This window comes from Glycine max, chromosome 3 (genome assembly GCF_000004515.6).
Source record: "Glycine max cultivar Williams 82 chromosome 3, Glycine_max_v4.0, whole genome shotgun sequence".
Classification (NCBI taxonomy): Eukaryota; Viridiplantae; Streptophyta; class Magnoliopsida; order Fabales; family Fabaceae; genus Glycine; species Glycine max.
The window spans coordinates 45,544,404-45,562,854 of record NC_016090.4 but is presented as its reverse complement, the minus strand read 5'-3'; the positions used below and the strand labels follow the sequence as shown (position 1 = coordinate 45,562,854).

At 29.7% G+C, this 18,451-nt stretch overlaps 2 protein-coding genes across 3 annotated transcripts; one reads left to right on the top strand and one right to left on the bottom strand.

The window, feature by feature from the left end:
* Nucleotides 1-3,213: 3,213 nt before the first annotated feature.
* Nucleotides 3,214-7,171, top strand: LOC100794772 (GDP-mannose 3,5-epimerase 2). Of its 2 annotated transcripts, none has more exons than XM_003521701.5 (7): nucleotides 3,214-3,345; nucleotides 4,428-4,838; nucleotides 4,946-5,039; nucleotides 5,141-5,270; nucleotides 5,392-5,524; nucleotides 6,040-6,247; nucleotides 6,802-7,171. In XM_003521701.5, exons 2-7 carry the CDS (start codon nucleotides 4,429-4,431, stop codon nucleotides 6,955-6,957), a joined length of 1,131 nt encoding a protein of 376 aa, XP_003521749.1. In that variant the 5' UTR covers nucleotides 3,214-3,345; nucleotide 4,428; the 3' UTR covers nucleotides 6,958-7,171. The 2 variants fall into 2 exon arrangements, with proteins under 2 accessions (XP_003521749.1, XP_040870166.1); XM_041014232.1 differs by lacking the exon at nucleotides 3,214-3,345 and adding an exon at nucleotides 4,225-4,313.
* A 2,568-nt stretch (nucleotides 7,172-9,739) lies between these two features.
* LOC100794252 (uncharacterized) lies at nucleotides 9,740-13,307 on the bottom strand. Its single transcript, NM_001255522.2, has 4 exons — nucleotides 12,959-13,307; nucleotides 12,108-12,302; nucleotides 10,714-10,895; nucleotides 9,740-10,402 (listed from the first exon to the last, which is right to left on the bottom strand). Exons 1-4 carry the CDS (start codon nucleotides 13,242-13,244, stop codon nucleotides 10,088-10,090), a joined length of 978 nt encoding a protein of 325 aa, NP_001242451.2. The 5' UTR covers nucleotides 13,245-13,307; the 3' UTR covers nucleotides 9,740-10,087.
* Nucleotides 13,308-18,451: the final 5,144 nt, after the last annotated feature.

The window sequence follows — 18,451 nt, the reverse complement described above, 5'->3', positions numbered from 1 at the left end:
TTCTTATTAGTAACATTTTTATAAAGAACAACTAATATTTTTTAAAATGTCAAATGACATATTTGATCTTTTATCTTTTTTTTGTCATTTATCTTTTAGAAAATTCATTTTGATTATTTTTTAAAAAAATTGGTTGAAAATGATTCTTTCGTCGGTTTAAAGTTAACGCTGTTATGATGTTCAACTACTATCGATTAAAAACCACAACAATAAAAAAAACCCTAATCCTCAAACTATTCTAGTTCTTTCTCTTTTCTTATTACCGTTAGTATTCTCTCAAAGACCACAACTTTCAACATCTAATCCCTCTTCATCAACTTCCTTTCCTTCCTGCATCAAATTTGTGATTTCCCTTTCACCCTCATCGCCATCGTGTGCAATGGCCTCCATGTCGTGCATGACAAGATTACCTCCTTTGATGGGATCACCAAATCCTTAGATCCCTTGTATCATTCACTAAAATTTGATTATGATTTATGATTTGCATGTACAGTCAATGGGATTTTTAATCCAAAAGAGGGTTAGGGTGGTGAATGATGAAAATAATTTATCATGAGTGTGTTTTGAGTGCTTTTCTCATTTTTTATTTTGTGGTGGTTTTAAGTGATGTATTTGAATATCGTTAGCAACGTTAACTTCAAACTGACGAAAAGACCATTCAGAATTAATTTAAAAAGATAAAGAATCAAAATGAACTTTTTAAAAGATAAAGGACCAAAATGGACAAAAAAAAAAGATAAATGACTAAATAGGTCATTTGACATTTTAGAAAAAAAAAATAGAATTACATCTTTAATTAATAATATTAATACCAAGGGGGTTTAGGTAAGTTGGTTGAGTAGGATATCTGAGTGTTTGAGTGCACTGCTCATACATCTTCCATTCTTCTATTAATGTATCCGAAAACTCTACAAAATATAACAAAACACTTTAAAAATGACTAATTTTTGCATTCTTAAGATAAAAACTCAAAAGAATCTAAATTCATATATTTGTAAGTCAAAAGAAGCATCATAAGAGAATAAATTAAATAATTGATATGTAATTTAAGTGCACTAACAACTAGTATTGTTTGAAATAACTGATTTAGTAATTATTACCGGTCAAAGGCATTTATATAAAAAAATGAAAATTTAAATTATAAAATATCAATTATTTTTAATATGTTTAAATATATTTTTTGTCATTGTAATTTAGCATTTTTTTAAATTTTTTGTTCTTACAAAAAAAATTATTTTAATCCTTACAAAATATATTTGTTTTATTTTTCATCCTTAAAGTACTTAAAATTATAAAATATGAATAATTTTATAATAATCAAAACATTAATAAATATAGTTCAAACTTAAACCATATATTTTAAAAGTATTAAACAGTACGTGTGAATATTTTTATAATTTAATTAGAATGCTTCAAAATGTAAAAGTATAAGCATTTAATGATCAAATATTAATAATATAAAATACTTTATAAAATGACACACTCATAAGACGATTTGATATTACATTTAAATAATGCATTTAAGGCCTTAGTTTAACACTTTATGTCTAACATTCTTTTATGCACAAAACATTTTCCTAGAAACTCTCAAAGTCCCATGAAGAAAAAATGAAGTCTATAGTTTGAAAAATGATGATGATCATCAAAAGGCACGCTCTACTATTGTAGACATGCTATGATGATAAAAGTAACTTTCTTGTTGAAGTATAAGTCAAGTTATTAAACCAACATGAATTTTGCATCAAGAAGGGACATGCATTTTATGCAAGTATTAAATGCTTCAATGGACTCTAGACTTCAGATGAATAACAAAGTCAAGAATCTAACCATTGAGAGATAACAAATACTTGGAGAAGAAAATTATATATAAAATAAGTTTTGAATAAACAAGATACAAATTACCTATGTGAATCATTCTTTCATTTTTTTTTTCTTGTAAAGTTTTATGTAAATTATTGCAAAGATACAAAGCTCTCCAAACAACTTGTATAACTTGAGAGAAAAAACTAAAAGTATTAAGTGATATATCCGTATGTAAGACGATCAAATTTTTTTAGTTAGTATGCAATCTTCCAACAAATCTATTTGATTTGTTTAGAACCAACAATGGTAGGACAAAAAATATTAAATTTCAGTCAAAGTTAGAATAGAACTTGTAAGTATAAATGTAAGAGTCAATGACAATACTGAACAACACTTGTAAATTTTATAAGTTAACAAAAACTTAATAGTTGTTAAAAAGTGAACCTAGTCTTGAAGTTGAGACAAACCCATATAATTTCTTTGTATGGTTTCTCGTTGTTTAATTGACAAATGATTTTAAATTTGTTTTCAAATCTTATATCTTTTTTTCCTTCTTTTCATTCTCTTGATACTTTCATCAAACAATAAACATATCTTTCAACCTTTATAAATATTTTAAATTTCTAAAAACACAATTTAACCCACATGTGTTATTTGCTCCTACATGTACATTAACAATATAGGGTCATCATTTTACATTGATAATGTAATAATAAAACCACTTTCAATAAACATTTTTAATTTATTTATTCTTTAATTAACACATTTAATGTACTTATTAATAACATGTTTTATATAGAACAACTAATATTGTTTATTTTCTAAAAAAACGAGTTACATTAATTAATAATGTTAATGAAACTAGTAGTACTATTTGAAATGTTTCTGTTTCAGTAATTATCAGTCAAAGGTATTTATAGAAAAGAAATTAATGAAATTTTAAATTATAAAATATGAATAGTTTTTAAAAAAGTCGAAACATTAATAAATGTAGTTCAAACTTAAACGGTATATTTAAAAAATATTAAAGAGTACATGTGAATAATTTTATAATTTAATTATAATCATTTGATAATGTAAAAGTATAAATATAAAATAATATTAGGATATAATCTTTTTTCTTAAATATTATCACAACAGTTATGATATGATAGAAAAAAGATAAAAAAAATGAAACGATTATGATATGATAGAATATATATATATATATATATATAAAAGAAAAGTTTCAAATGAGATGTTCAAAATAACATGACATTCAAACAATGATAATAAAAAATAATTATTTTATGATATTAGTAGGTATTTTTTTCTTAAAATATTATCACAATAACACGATAAAAAAAGATGAGAAGTTTCGAATGAAATTATCAAAATAACGGTGACATTCACATAAGAAGCAATAAATGAGTGGCTCTACCTTGGCACTTCGGCACTCTATTCTATATATAGCAGTGGCATCCACCACACATGCATTCCAGACCCAACTGTACCCTCCATTCTTCTCCTAAATCCTAATCCTTTTTCACTTTCAGTTCTCAGGTATCCCCTCTCTTTTCACTCTTTTGTTCAACCTTTTTAAGTTGCAATGTCTCACTGCTTTCTCAGTCGTGCTTCATGTTTTCCTACTTTGCTTTTCTTTAATCTTAATACCTGATTACCTGCCACTGCCACCTATTTCGGTACTAAATATTTTTGCTAAATTTGTATCGGCGAGTTAATATTTTTCATATGCACCCTTTAGTTTATTTTATTGCATTTTTATAATGTTGTTCCACTCCATGTGCCCTCGTATGGGGTATGCATGTAGTGCTTCTTGTAATCTCTGTCGGTTGGTTTTCATCTCGCAAGATTGGTTTTTTCTCTGAATATACTCTTTCTCCTGTTTTCTCTCAATATACACTATTTTAGTTTTCAATCCACACTATTTTGGATCTTTTGCTTTCATTCACATCATTTTGCAAATGAACATGATGAAAAGGATCTTTGTGCTATAAACTCAAATAAATAAATGAACGTAAGTACTCTCTCCCTCTTTTTTGTTTTTTTATTAATTTAAAATATTATAAAATATAAATATTATATTATATAATTTTTTTAATTAGTTTTAAAATTATTTATTTGTTAAATTAAATTTCATTCTCTTAGGCAAGATGTATGTCTTCTTCTGTAAACGAGGATATATGTCTTCTTCTGTCTAGATTAGAAGATTAATGATTTTATAAAATTTAATTTATTTAATAAATAAGTAATTTTAAAACCAATTAAAAAAATTATATAATATAATATTTATATTTTATAATATTTTAAATAAAAAAAACAAGAAAGAGAGAGAATGTATTCACGTTGATTAGTTTATTGATGTCTTTGGGCACACGTTTATTTACAAATGCTATGAATCAAAACATAAAGTACAAAGTAACGTAGATTGAGAATTAAATTTTAAAGTGGTGTAGTTTGGGAAAAAATAGGAGAGATAGGGTATTCACCGAAAAAAACCCCAAGATTCTGTATGTGTTTTTCTGTCTGGTTCTTCCTTAAAAACAGTAACTTGCATGATGGAATTGTTGTTTCTGGTTATATTTTATGCGTTTCGGACTAATTCATTCATGAGGGATGTGCAGCATGGGAATTTCTGGAACAACAGACTATGGATCATTCACATACCAAAACCTTGAGAGGGAACCCTACTGGCCCTCAGAAAAGCTCAGAATTTCCATCACTGGGGCTGGTGGTTTCATTGCCTCACACATTGCTCGCCGCCTCAAGACGGAGGGACATTACATCATTGCTTCTGATTGGAAGAAGAATGAGCACATGACTGAGGGCATGTTCTGCCATGAATTCCATCTTGTTGACCTTAGGGTCATGGATAACTGCTTGACAGTTACCAAGGGTGTGGACCATGTTTTCAATCTTGCTGCTGATATGGGTGGGATGGGTTTCATCCAGTCCAACCACTCGGTCATTATGTACAACAACACCATGATTAGCTTCAACATGATTGAGGCTGCCAGGATCAATGGTGTTAAGAGGTCATTCATTTTGAACAAACATGTGTTATTATGTCACTTTCAATTGCATGATATAGTCTTTATGTCGCCGTCATAGTGATCCTTGTTTTTTGGTTTATTTTTTTTAGGTTTTTTTATGCCTCTAGTGCTTGTATCTATCCTGAATTCAAGCAGTTGGAGACAAATGTGAGTTTGAAGGAGTCTGATGCCTGGCCTGCTGAGGTATGTTGCTGATTCTTTGAATTACTTGTTCAAGTTATTCTGGTTATTCACTTAAAAATACTTAGGCTAGCAGGGATATATTTAATTTTTGACTTTTATAGCCACAAGATGCATATGGGCTGGAGAAGCTTGCAACAGAAGAGTTATGCAAGCATTATAACAAGGATTTTGGAATTGAGTGCCGCATTGGGAGATTCCATAACATATATGGTCCTTATGGGACATGGAAGGGTATGTTCTTGACTGCATTGCAAGTTTTTGCGGTTGTTGTATTTAAGTCAGTAGACTTGTGGGCATTCTTTTGTAGCCTTTTGGATTTAACAAGTTTGTTGCTTTGTGTTTTGTCATATAGGTGGGAGGGAGAAGGCTCCTGCTGCTTTTTGTCGCAAGACACTTACTTCCAAAGACCGATTTGAGATGTGGGGAGATGGATTGCAAACAAGATCCTTCACCTTCATTGATGAGTGTGTTGAAGGTGTACTGAGGTATTCCTTGCAGATTTTGTGGCTAATGACTATTATTACATCTAAATTAATGACTTATTTCCAGGATTTCTCATTTTAAAATTTAAATTATGGATATGTGTTTTTATGAATGCTGAAAATGATCCAGTAGAGTGCCATTAATAGGTTACATTCATGCTCAATCATAAATGTAAATAATTGTAAAATCTCTATTCTGAAATTGCTAGTTCTGAAGATTTTAAGATAATCCAAGAATTCTCAACTTGAAATTTTCATAAGTAGGTTTCTTTGGGAATTCCAGTTTTGCAAATTGGGCAGAAACATTATTGTTATCTGAATCAAGTTCTACTGAATTAAGTGGAAACAAAAGTGACTATAAAAATATTAAGATTTGCCCTATTTGGTTCTATAAAGCAATGCAGGTCTAGTGTTTAACAAGTTAAGCACATGTTAGCTTCTTTTATGTGTTTTGTCAGTTAGTTCTAATTCCTTGACAAGATTTAACATTACAGTCCTGGTCCATTTTTTGTGTTTAGATTGACTAAATCAGACTTCCGGGAGCCGGTGAATATTGGAAGTGATGAAATGGTCAGCATGAATGAGATGGCTGAGATTGTTCTTAGCTTTGAGGATAAGAATATACCAATATACCATATTCCTGGCCCTGAAGGTGTTCGGGGTCGTAATTCAGACAATACATTAATCAAAGAGAAACTTGGCTGGGCTCCAACTATGAAGTTGAAGGTATTATTGTTATTTTAATGGGGTTAAAATCACCTTGTTTTCTCTTTATACAATTTATCCCTATTTCCTACTTCAGATGAAAGGTTTTTTAACAGTCATTATTCCATCACAGTATTCGTTTTAATGTGGTTGTGTAAAATTAACTAATTTTCCTTTTATTATCCGAATAAAGAATTTCCTACCAAATTTGATCTATCAACTTCAAGAAAAGAGTAACGGAATGAGTATATTGCCTACATTATAGTAGTATTTTCCTATCATACATTTTTTAAGTGTTCATTTTTTTACTTCAGTTCAATGTCTGATTTTTGCAGTTGTTCTTATCTTCTATGGGGTTACTTCTGGTTCCCCCCTCTTTTGTTTTTATGATCTTTTTCTCGATCAAAAGGATTGTATGTTTTTGGGTGTATTTGGAAACCCGTTCACACTTTTTAAAGCATAAAATTAGGAAACAAGGATTTTGTGTCATTGATGTGAATGTCTGTTTGTACCATTCTAACTGTTAACCAAACACACACACACACACTCATAGCATCTCAATTCTCATATTGTAGGATGGGCTGAGAATTACATACTTTTGGATCAAAGAGCAGCTTGAGAAAGAGAAGGCAGAAGGTGTTGATTTATCAGGCTATGGATCATCCAAAGTGGTTCAGACTCAAGCCCCAGTTCAACTTGGTTCCCTTCGGGCTGCAGATGGCAAAGAATGAAGCCTCTAGTTCGGGCAGTTGCTGCAGATAGCAAATAATAAGGGTGAATAATGCATTACCAAACGAAGGGCTGGCTTTTATGTTGCTATTTGTTAGAGGTCTTTGGTTACACATTAGTTATTGAAGTTAGTTTTGGAACTTTTTCATGTATTTGAAACGGATGGTGTTATGTCTTTGTTTTATTTGAGGTAATAATAACTGCTGCTTAAGGTCATGTTAGAGCATTTACAATGCCTTGTTTATTATAATTTTGTGGGATTTTATAATTTCACATAAATTTAAACATTACATGAAATTCACATAAGGAATGTTGCTTAAAGTTAAGCAACTTATATAAGCACTTTCATTGAAAATGTTCTTAGTGCTTGACAAATTTTAAATTGTGTTTCAAGTCTACATTATTGATTAATAATACTAATAAACAAAATCTTCTGCATGAATTTCTGGTTTTGTTAAACAAAATTTAGATGTCAACTCTTAGTTGCATTTACTGTTTTCCCTTAAAAAATAAACTTTATTTTGATAATTTTGTGCAATCAAAGTTGATAATAAAGATGATAATAAAGATTGATATCAAATTTTAATTTTTAATCAAACATTGATATTAAAAGCACTTCAATTTCGTCTTTCATTTTGTGGTGTTAAGAATTTCATGGGTTTTCTTTAGTTGAAGTATAGATTTTTCAATTAAAATGACGTCAGTGATTTTTTAAAAAAGTGATGGACCTAGGATTGGGTCAGACAATACAGATTAATTAAAAATTTTATAACATAATTGATTTATTAATTTAATTGGTTAAAATGTCACGTCATGTTAATAAGGTAAAAGTCACATATTGATAAAAAGGAGAATCATGCTGGGTATACCAGCAATTATGTGGGATACGCGTAGCAATGGGCTTTTGGTTTTCTTTGGTTAGTTCGGCCGTTGTCTTTATATCTTTCTAACTTTGGAATGGGGTCAACATTTACGTATGTTGTGGTCAAGGTGAAGGTTAGCCGTGAGCATTGTAACGTGGAGCAGAAGAAGGCTAAAATGACTTTTCAGTTTTCGTTTTGTCCTTCCTAGCTATAAATTTGTTGGGACCCCCCCACTTGATTGGTAAAGTGCTAACCGTGTGTTTTTTTCACAAGAAAATGACTTTGCCAATGGCAATTCATCGGGTAAAATTTATAGCTATCTGTAGGAGTTTTTCCATAGGTTGGATTAATTAAATTTACCATAAAATTAAATGCAAACAGATTATATTTAATTGAATTGGTTAGATTTGTGATTGAGATTTTTTCGACCAATCCGATTAGTTTGATTCATACTATCGAATTTTAATAAAATGATTTTTTTTCAATTTTTAGTCTTCACTTATTGTCTATTTTAAATTTTAATTTTTATATTGATACAAGATATATGAAAAATTACATCATAACCATAACTAAATTAAGATACTTGAAAACATTAGATTGGATGAAAGATAAAAGAAGAAGAAAAAAATGAATTATTAAAGTCTAAGATGCATTGATGTAAAAGTTGAAAGTGTGTTGATTGTGTTATTAGGTTGGTTTGAATTGGGGGGGAAATCCAAGAACTAAACCAATATTAAATGATTTGGTATGAATTTAAAGTGAAACAATTCAATTAAATTAGAGTTCATCATTCGAATCCAAAGAACACTTTTACTATTTGGATACGTGATACTACAACCTTTTATATAAGAAACAGGAGAAAAACTTTCCCTCATAATTATAAGAAATATAGAAAATTTTTTAATATATTAATGAATTGTTAACTTTTTATATTTTTAATGTATTGCAAAATCTATTTTTGAGATATTTATTAATCTTTCGTGAAACTAAATGTATTTATTGAGTTATTAACAACATAAAACATATTCATTAGTTGAAAAACATATCACTTGAATTACGAATAATATCATTAAATATGACTAACACTTAAATTATTTTATTCTATGAATATTTTTAGAATAAAGTTAAAACTTATAAAGTTATTAATTTAATTTAATCAACTTAACAATTTTTGTTATTTTTAATAAATTAAATATTTATTTTTTATATATAGGACTACAGATAATATCATTCTAATTGGGATAGGGCCTAGGGGTAGGGATGGGGGGAAGGAAGAAGTTTTTGTATTTTTTGTTTATTTGCTAAAAAAAAAATAGAAGAGAGGAGAGAGAAAAATGAAGAGAGTCAAAAATTTTATTTCTGTCATTTTTATCTTCCCTTTAATATGAGAATAAGAAAATATAGTAGAATTTAATTCCCCATCCCTCTCTCCCATTAATATTTATGAAGAGATAAAAGTATACAGTAATTTTTTTAAAACTTTTCTTTCCCTCCATACAAACCAAAAAAGGGACCCTGCTCTTTAATTAAACCCAAGAAGAAAAATCATTTTCCGTCATTCTCTCCTTTTAACTAAATAATGTGTTAATACCATACCTATAAAACTTGAACTTAGCTCATAAAGTTATGCTTGAACTGATTTTTTTTATGGTTAAAATAAGTTTATTGAACAATAAAATACAATTCATAAATTATTTAATTTATTTACACCCTGTTCATTAAAATAGTTAATTTATACACAAAGTCATTTATTTTATTATTTTTCCTTGGGTCATGCATTTTTTATATTTGAAACTCACGTTACAATCCATAATCATAGCTTAATTTATTTTAAAAATTTATTCAAATTTTGTACCAATTCCTTAATTTTACAACCAAAAGATTGATACCATAATGTAAGATTTCACACCGTTCACATGTTGAAAAACAATTTATTTAACAAGATAACTCAAATTGTGAATGCAAAATCTTCAGTCAACAACAATCACACAACATAAGCAGAGTTAATATCTGACAAGTGAGTTGAAAAATACACATGATTTCTAACTCTAACCCCGGCAAAAAAAAAAAAAAAAATCTCATAATTTTAAAACAAAATTACCCAAGTCCCATGCTATTTAAGGCACCTCCACAATCCACATAAGTAAAATTCATTATACAGTATACATATTGTTGATGTTTGGGTGAGAGGGGGTGCGAATTCCAAATACTCTGTAATGATGCAAAGTTTCAAACATAACATGAAATGTGTCCGATTTACTCATCGTCCTCAAGCTAAGTCCTGATACACAGGACTAACCTCAAGCTGATCTGCGAATTTCTCGAGGATATTCTTCACAAGTTTTGCCAGCTCTTCTTTATCTAATTCGGCACCATCTTTTTCTTGTGTTATTTCAGCAAAAACAGCGTCATAAAGAAGAACAACTGCTTCATCAGCTTGAGCTAGCGGTAAACCCAATTCCTTTGCGTTTCTCTCAAGGAAGCTCCTTATTATTTCTGTGCTCCCTAGTCCATCCTTTGCTTCCCGTTTTTCCTGCAATGCCTTCTTCACAACGGTGTTTAATTCCTGTTCATTGGCCAATAGCTGCAGCATTGTCCACAATATAACTATAAGTTGACAAACAAGAGTTTGCTGGACTGAAGTCTTCAAGATGTCACAAAAATAACAACCAATAAATTAATTTTATTAACTTCTAAATTCGTCTATGGATAGTTGATAAACAAGAGTTTGCTGGATAGTGGGAACAGACACGAGCTTTAATGGTTTTTTTTTCTTTCAATAATGATGTATTTTTTATAAACTAAATAAAATGATGGTATAGCATAGAATCTATGGATATACGAAAATCATATAAGATGGGAACACGGTATTTCTAAATAAAATATGAAAAATACCCGTCTTAGCTTAGAGCCATTAATGATTCGAATATTCTGGATGGAAACAACATTCTTTTTAGAAAGTTCCTCTTCTAGATCTTGCAGTACAGACTGCAGAAGCTGTGCAAACTGTGCCTGGCCCAACTTTTCTTCTCCATCCACCCCATGTTTTTTCAACAAGTCATTTAGCTGAGGAAATTCTGCTCATTCATGCTAAAAAAAGTCAGTTTTATCAGACTGAGAAACTGGACATGTATAGTGCTGACAAACAGATTAATCATAGATATCATAGATTCATTCATAAAAGGCACATATTACGGTCAGTTTCAAACAATGGAAAATATACTTCATAATTTCCTTTATATAGATTAAATTTATGCATTTCAACACATTATCTATGATGGATAGAATCATAATCTAATAAAATTTCAAAAGCCAAAGAACATAGGCCATAAATGCTATCAATACAGAAAGATATATATACTGTCAATCAACCCAAATGCTACATTGGCAAGTGGCAGATAAGACATAAAAACAGATTGATGAATAATCAGCACAAGTACACAAGGTTACAGCCATGTTGTATAACACATGGCTTGTGACTTGTGAGGAGGTGAAAGTCTCATTAATTTTGAGGGCCAAAATTAGAACTGTAGAAGCCCATGCCCAATTATAAATATCCTCAAGGCAATCCAAAGAGGATCAACCATTTTTTTTATATTTGGTGTCCTTGTTCAGCTGTACACTTTGGCAGTTGCCTTATCCACAATGTGATAGGAATGAACATTTTTTTTGGAAGGCATGATAGTTATAGTAAGATCCAGCACAATTTTAATTCACTTCAAGAATTCATTACATTCAGTCTCCTAAAACTTTGTTACTGTGATGCAAACTCTAGAAACAATGAACTCAATCAGTTCTAAGCAGAAATAGAAAAATTATATATACCTAAGAGGGCAAACTAAAATCTTTCGTCTTTTCCTAGATGTGGTATTTTTGGAACCTGATACCAGTTAGAGCATTTCCATCTTAAAATTGGAGAAAACCATTCTCACACTACAAATCCACAAAAAGAAACCAAAAAACAAGAATACAATTGTTGATTGCAGATTATACAATTATATTACTTGGCTCAATCAATCTAACATAAATTTGACCATAATAATTCTCTGGATCAAAAGAAAAAACTGAAAAGGCCTAAGTACATATTAAAAGATGAAATAGGAACCAGTGAACTGTCCCATGCTTTACATCTTACAGTTGAGGGTCATAGAAACAAATAATGAATACTGACAGACAAAATTGCAGCTGCAAAATAATTATAAGTTATCCATAGTCAACTTACCAGAAATAAAAAAACAGAATAAAGAGCAAAACAAATAAAATCTTCAAACTAAAAAAGAAAAATGAACCTGAGAAAGGAGGAACGCCCATCTCAACTCCCATCTGGACAAGAGCATTCCGAATTTCACTCTTGCTGATTTTCCCCTTGTCTTCGGCATCTAAGTCAGTGAATAGATTTTCTGCTAACATGGCGAAGTCATCCTCATCCTCTGATAACAACCGGAGAGTACTTCCATCCAAGATTGATACAACAAGAGGATTATCTACAGAGACACACAAATGTAAAGCAGTATCAATTTTCTTGTAAAAAATCCAAGAACCAATTATTTGCCCGTAAAAGAATAACACGCATGGACAAAAACACGAAAACAAATCCACAAGTTCTACAATGTAACGATATTATCATCCAAGACACGTTTCAGTCAAATTCGATCAAACAGGGAACTCAAGAATTTTGTGCTTTAAGGAATTACTTTCTCTACAATCGACCTATTTCAGTATTTTGAGCAACCGGCAACTGAAAATTATAGCAAGAAAAGGAGCCTAGATCTACACAATCGAGACGAGAATTAGTGAAAAAAATAACAAGACTCTTTGCAATTTGAACTGAGAGAAATAGTAAAATCAATTTAGACTTATTTCATACGAATTTAAAAAGAGGATAGGCATCAGAGTCACGGATCGAGAAATCGAGATTAGAGAACGCATATTTTAATACTAAAAATTACGAGCACTTAATCGATCATCTACTAGTGCAGGGACTATGTAACTTCCCTGTATCCTGAGAGAAATCGGTAAACCTTAAAATAATTGTGCGCTTATTATTTTCAGCGTGACTGAGGAGGTTAGGTTGACCACACGCACGCACAAGTTGACCTACAGTGCTTTGCGTGATGATCAGAAGAAGAAGATAATAAACCTTTGAGTTCATCGGCGATGGCGGAGATGTAGTCTCGAAGAATCTCGGAGGCCTTGTCGGCGGAGTAATAGGCGGAGCGGAAAGCATCGGTGTCGGGTGTGCGGAGGCGCGTGAGAGCAGAGACTTTGAGGGAATCGGGTAATGAGAGACCGAAGAGGGAAGAAGAGGCGCGGGAATGGGCAATGTCGAGTATTTTAGCTCCGGTGAATGGACCGTCGTCGCCTAAGGACAGATCGACGCCTCTCAGGTGCGTTCCGTCCAGTACCTGCAATGTTCCGTCTGACATTTTCGACTCTTTTTTTTTTTAGTGAAGAATACTTCCACTCTTGTTCTGTTGCTACGCGTGACTGTCTCTTTGTCCGAAATCAAATTCAATCAAATAATACTAGAGGCCTTTTCCACCTAACAACACTTGGAAAAAGTAATTATTTAATATTTTAATATTTTGTAATACACTTTCACGTTAATTTTTTAAAATAAAAATCATTTTTTAAATTTTTTATCTAAGTTTTAAACTTAATTACTATTTACTGTTGTTTTGATATCTGAATATATACTAATGTTATTGCTTAAGTAACATTTTTAAAATTTTGGATTAATGTAATTATTATTTTGTATTTTCGGAGACTTAATTAAAATTTTAGTTTAAGAAAATCATGTAACAGTGTTATATATTTTTAGGAATTAAAATAGTGACTTCATCAAATGAAAGAGAGTTAAGTTATTATAAATATATACTTATTTTTTTTATTTCTTCTCATTTCTAATACATATTTTTCTTTTTTATTTTCTTTATTTTTAAAATGTTTAATAATACTTACAAAAATATAGGATGTTAACGAAAGAGCATCACATTAGTGTATAATATTTTCTTTTGATGTTTTATCCTTCTATTTTTTTTCTCAAAACAATTAATATTTTAAAATTTAATTAATGTTTTTTCTCTCAAATATACCTTATTTAATAATCATTATGTGTAAGCATAAAATACTAATATATGAAATAAGAATATTTTAGTCCAGATGTAATAATATTTTAGTTTCATTAAAAAATTCTTAATCATATGTAATAACCTTAAACATCAAAAGAAATGAGAAGGAAAAAAAATAAGAAAGAGACTCATCCATCCTAGTCTAATAAGCTAAACATGTTAGTAACCTAAACCTACCATCACAAAAAAAAGAAGCAAGGAATCAGATCTTGTTAAAAAAAAAAAAAACTTTAATAGAGTCTTAGCTTGTCTACAAATTTTTCTTTCCCTTTTTTTCATTCCTTCCAGATTAGCACGTGCCTAACAATAACTCCATTTGAGACAACCCAAAATAACATCCTAGTAGTCATCACAACAAGTTTGGTAAGTCAGTGTTGTTTAAAGAGCTTGCATGAACCCAAAAACTTGAGTAGAATAGAGTTACCTAAATAAACTCTAGTGGTTTGGGTATTATTGCAAAGGTTGACTCTAACAATTAAGTTTAGTTGAATTGAAGAAATACGATGGAAAATGGCTAGAAGTGATGATCGAGGAGGGCACCAAAAGATAGAGAAAATAAAGAGATGACCAAGATAAGAAAAGAAAGGAGATCATCAAAGAGGTGACGGGAAGAAAATGATGAAAAAAAGGGCAATGGCCAATGAAGAAGAGAAGTGGTGGTGGTAGGGTGAAAAGGAAAATACAATTTTTTCTGTTTACAATTTTTTTATTACCCTATAGTTGAGAAAATACCTCCTAGAGAGGTAAAATAAAAAAAAAAAATCCCATAAAGGGTGGAGGATCGCTTATATTTATTATTTTCTCTGTTTACAATTTTTTTCTTATCTCGCTTTTTCTTGTACCTAAATCCACTTTATTTTTGGTTAATGGATTAGTATTTTCTTAAATATAATAAGTTATGTAATAAATAATAGATTAAATAGAAAATAATTATTAAAAACCAAACGAGGTGTGAAAAAATAAAACATTTACTTAACAATTTGAGTTTTCAATATTTCTTTCAAATTCCACTACAGTCCATCAATTTATTGTTATCATATATGGATGTCTTAAAACTATTTTTCATTTTTATATTAATATTATTAAATGAAAAATATTAAACGTTTTATACGTTTTAGAATAATGAAAAATATTAAAACTATTCTTACATTTTTTTTTTATTTAATAGTACTTTTCTGCCAAAAAATTAGTAGTACTTATAATACTTACTAGAATAGCTCCCGTGCAAAACACGGTGTGTTAAAAACAAGAAAGCAGAATGTAAAGATAGAGAAAAAATACGTAAGGTAGATCGAATAAAATGGTGACACGAGTATTTTGAGATGGAGGGCTGTATAAATTTAATAATATTATATATTGATAATATATGAAATGTTAATTAAAGCAGCTGGACAACGTCCATAGCTAATTTCTTAATTAAAGCAGTGATGTACGAATTGTGTTTTCCTTTTTTATTCGTAAGAATTAAATTACTAATTAAAAATCATGCAGAAGTTTATAATATTTATATATTCTGTTTATCAATTAAGCTAAATTCTTTTAATGTAGGAATTGTGTTTATTTCTCAATTTCAGAGTTCTTTTTTTTCATGAATATTTCAGAGTTCTTTCTAAATCAAATCATTTCAATTACGTAATATAAATCTGAAATCTGATTTATTTATTTATTGACCGAAGTGAAATCTGAATTTTTTTATATGTAGTAATTGAAAATCGGCAATCAACTGAATTGAGTTAGATCCTGATGAATCTTAATCAATACAAATACGCAATCGGCAATCCTCTGTGTAGAGAACATTGAATCATACATATGCAATTAATTATCATAATTATTCAGTTTTCCCGTACAGTGAGGGAATTGAAACCTACCTTGTCTATCTAGTCTATCCCAAAATTACGTACTAAGAATTAGTGGTATTGGATAAAGTACAAAACTTAAACGCAGTTTTATAAATATATTTTATAATATTGTTTTTTTAATTAGAAGTGGAGCTTTATCTCAATAATGCACAATCTATATTACTTTACTATAAATATTTATATTATAAATTATAATGATATTCACGATAGTATTATAACTATTAGAATAAAAAAATTGTAATTAATAATTGAAAGAACATGTAAATATTAAAGTTAAATATAAAAAAATGGTTTTAGTCAATTAAAAAAAAATAAAAAATAATGATTTTGGTATTTGTAAGCTTAGTTCTAAATTTTTTTTTTAATTAAAAACATTCTTGAAATAAAAAAAAAACTGTATTTAAATGCTTTGCATTTCACAATAAAAGTTTTTAAAATGATAAAGAATGAGTATCTGTATTTGTACTAAATTTTATATAATTTTTATACAAAAAAAGAGAGAAATAAAAAGACAAGGGAGAATTGTGTGATAGAATAAGTAAATGATAGAGAAAGATAAAAGAAAAATAAACGTGTATAAATTATCATAGAGAAAATGTGAACAAATAACATTATTTATAGTTTTTGTTTTACAGATAATATTATTTATAGTTAAAATATTCATAGTTTTCTTGTCACAAAAGTCATATGTTTCAATAAATGTGACTAAAGACATGTAGACTTTGTGCATAAAAAATTAATGAAAGCACGCATAAGGCAAACCATATATAGAAGAGTACACAGAACGAAAACTAAGATTTAAAATCAACAAGTGAAGATACGCACATCATTAATTAATCAAAATTTCCTATAGTTAGAAGTCAAAATAACCTTAAAATTTTCTCAGCATTTAACAAACCTCATTCATTAATATTAAACGCGAATTTAAATTTGTAAACATGCATGAATTTGGACAGCAGGACATGGAACCAAATTAACAAGGTAGGATAGACTTTTAAATTCCTTTCGTTAGCCGGCGGAGAATTCTGGATATGTAGGAAGATCACTGCATGCGCTATCCGAGATCATGCATTGAAAGATGAAACAAAACATCAGTTAACATTTTTCTCTGTGTTGAGTACTAGTAATTGAATTACTTATACCATTTGAAGTTGGCGTAACGAACGAAAAGTCTTGAGCATCATAAACTTTATGAATTTGCTGCAGGCTCATCATACAAAGAGAAAGCCTCTTCTCCATGCATTACCATGTCACCCATTTGCAACTCATTGGTGTCAATCCTTAGTGGTACTATGGACCCCACGAGCAAGCAAATCAAGAGCGCTGGTCGTAACAAAGTTGAAGATAATAACGAAAACTATGGCCATTTGTCTTAAACCCGCATGATCGAGTTGCACCGTTCTGGATGCCATAGGGCGAGCCCAATGTATTTTTCACGATCTAGAAGAGACGGCATGGGTTTGTTATGGAGGATCATCATCGTGTACCAAGGAATGCTTCCTGAGATCACACCCCACCCTTGCACAACTCCTGTTCACTTCACAAATCTTACTTACTTGCATATATATCTTTTTTTTTTTTTAATGAAGTGCTGTGTTTAGAATTTAGATGGATTAATTAACGGAATGGAAACTATTTTCATGTTATCTCAAGATACATTCGTCAAATTTCTGCCGATGCTCTTGTATTTTTTACTTCTATACTAATTCTTTTTTATTGTTTGGATTTTTTCTATGCATTATACTCATATCACTTACTAATATATATTATTTAAGAAATTCATTTACATTAATTGGATACTCCTATAATTACTATAAACAAAAATAGAAAATCATGTAGGATCTAAAAGAAATTCGTTTACAGTGGAATCTCCTATAAGGTTGGCACCGCTTGTGCTAAAACTATATAGTTGCTATTAATTATATATTTCACTTTTGCCTTTCAAAAAAACTCCTATAAGGTAATTTGGTCTTACCCTTATCTTTCATGCATGTTTTGTAAAATGTATTAACTGGTGTATAGTAAAGGATGAAAAAGGGAGAAGTTATGCAAAAGCAGGCGACATTGGAAAGGACGCCTAATTGGACGTACGTGTGTATATATAACTCAAGAAAAATGATCAATAAAAAGCATTTTTGTTATTTATTTGAATGAGGGAAAAAATAAAAGAGAAAAATTAGAATTTCAATTGAAATAGGAAATAAAATTATTTTTTTAAATTCATTTATTTTATTATCTCTTTAGTAATGCAACTTTCATAAAATGTTTCTCTTTATTTTCTTTTATATTTAAATGCAAAGAAATATAAGAAATGATAGATTAAAAAGTTGTCCTTTATTTGTTTTAAAATAAAATGCTTTAAAAAGATTGAATTAAAAAATAAAATTTCATTTTCTTTTCAATTAAATAAAAATAATATCATTATCTAGATATTTTATTTTTTTGTCCAAGTTTGAACGAACAAAGCATTGAAAAAGGTGTATGAAAAAAGATGTTTGTAGCTGCGGCAGGTGTGATATGATGAAACGAGACCAGTGATCATCCCTGTACGGCCCCAAACACAGTGGGCTTACCAAATCATGTTGTTTGATGGAAACATTTCTCTGTATTCAACTACCATCAGTCCATCACATGCATTGCAAT

Coding starts and splice junctions, on each gene's coding strand:
- LOC100794772 (XM_003521701.5), top strand. CDS start 4,429: ATGGGAATTTCTGGAACAACAGACTATGGATCATTCACATACCAAAAC. Junction 5,271..5,391: donor TCCTTATGGGACATGGAAGG/GTATGTTCTTGA, acceptor TTTGTCATATAG/GTGGGAGGGAGAAGGCTCCT. Junction 5,525..6,039: donor TGTGTTGAAGGTGTACTGAG/GTATTCCTTGCA, acceptor TTTTGTGTTTAG/ATTGACTAAATCAGACTTCC.
- LOC100794252 (NM_001255522.2), bottom strand. CDS start 13,244: ATGTCAGACGGAACATTGCAGGTACTGGACGGAACGCACCTGAGAGGC. Junction 12,303..12,958: donor CATCGCCGATGAACTCAAAG/GTTTATTATCTT, acceptor GTGTCTCTGTAG/ATAATCCTCTTGTTGTATCA. Junction 10,403..10,713: donor ATGGCTCTAAGCTAAGACGG/GTATTTTTCATA, acceptor ACAATGCTGCAG/CTATTGGCCAATGAACAGGA.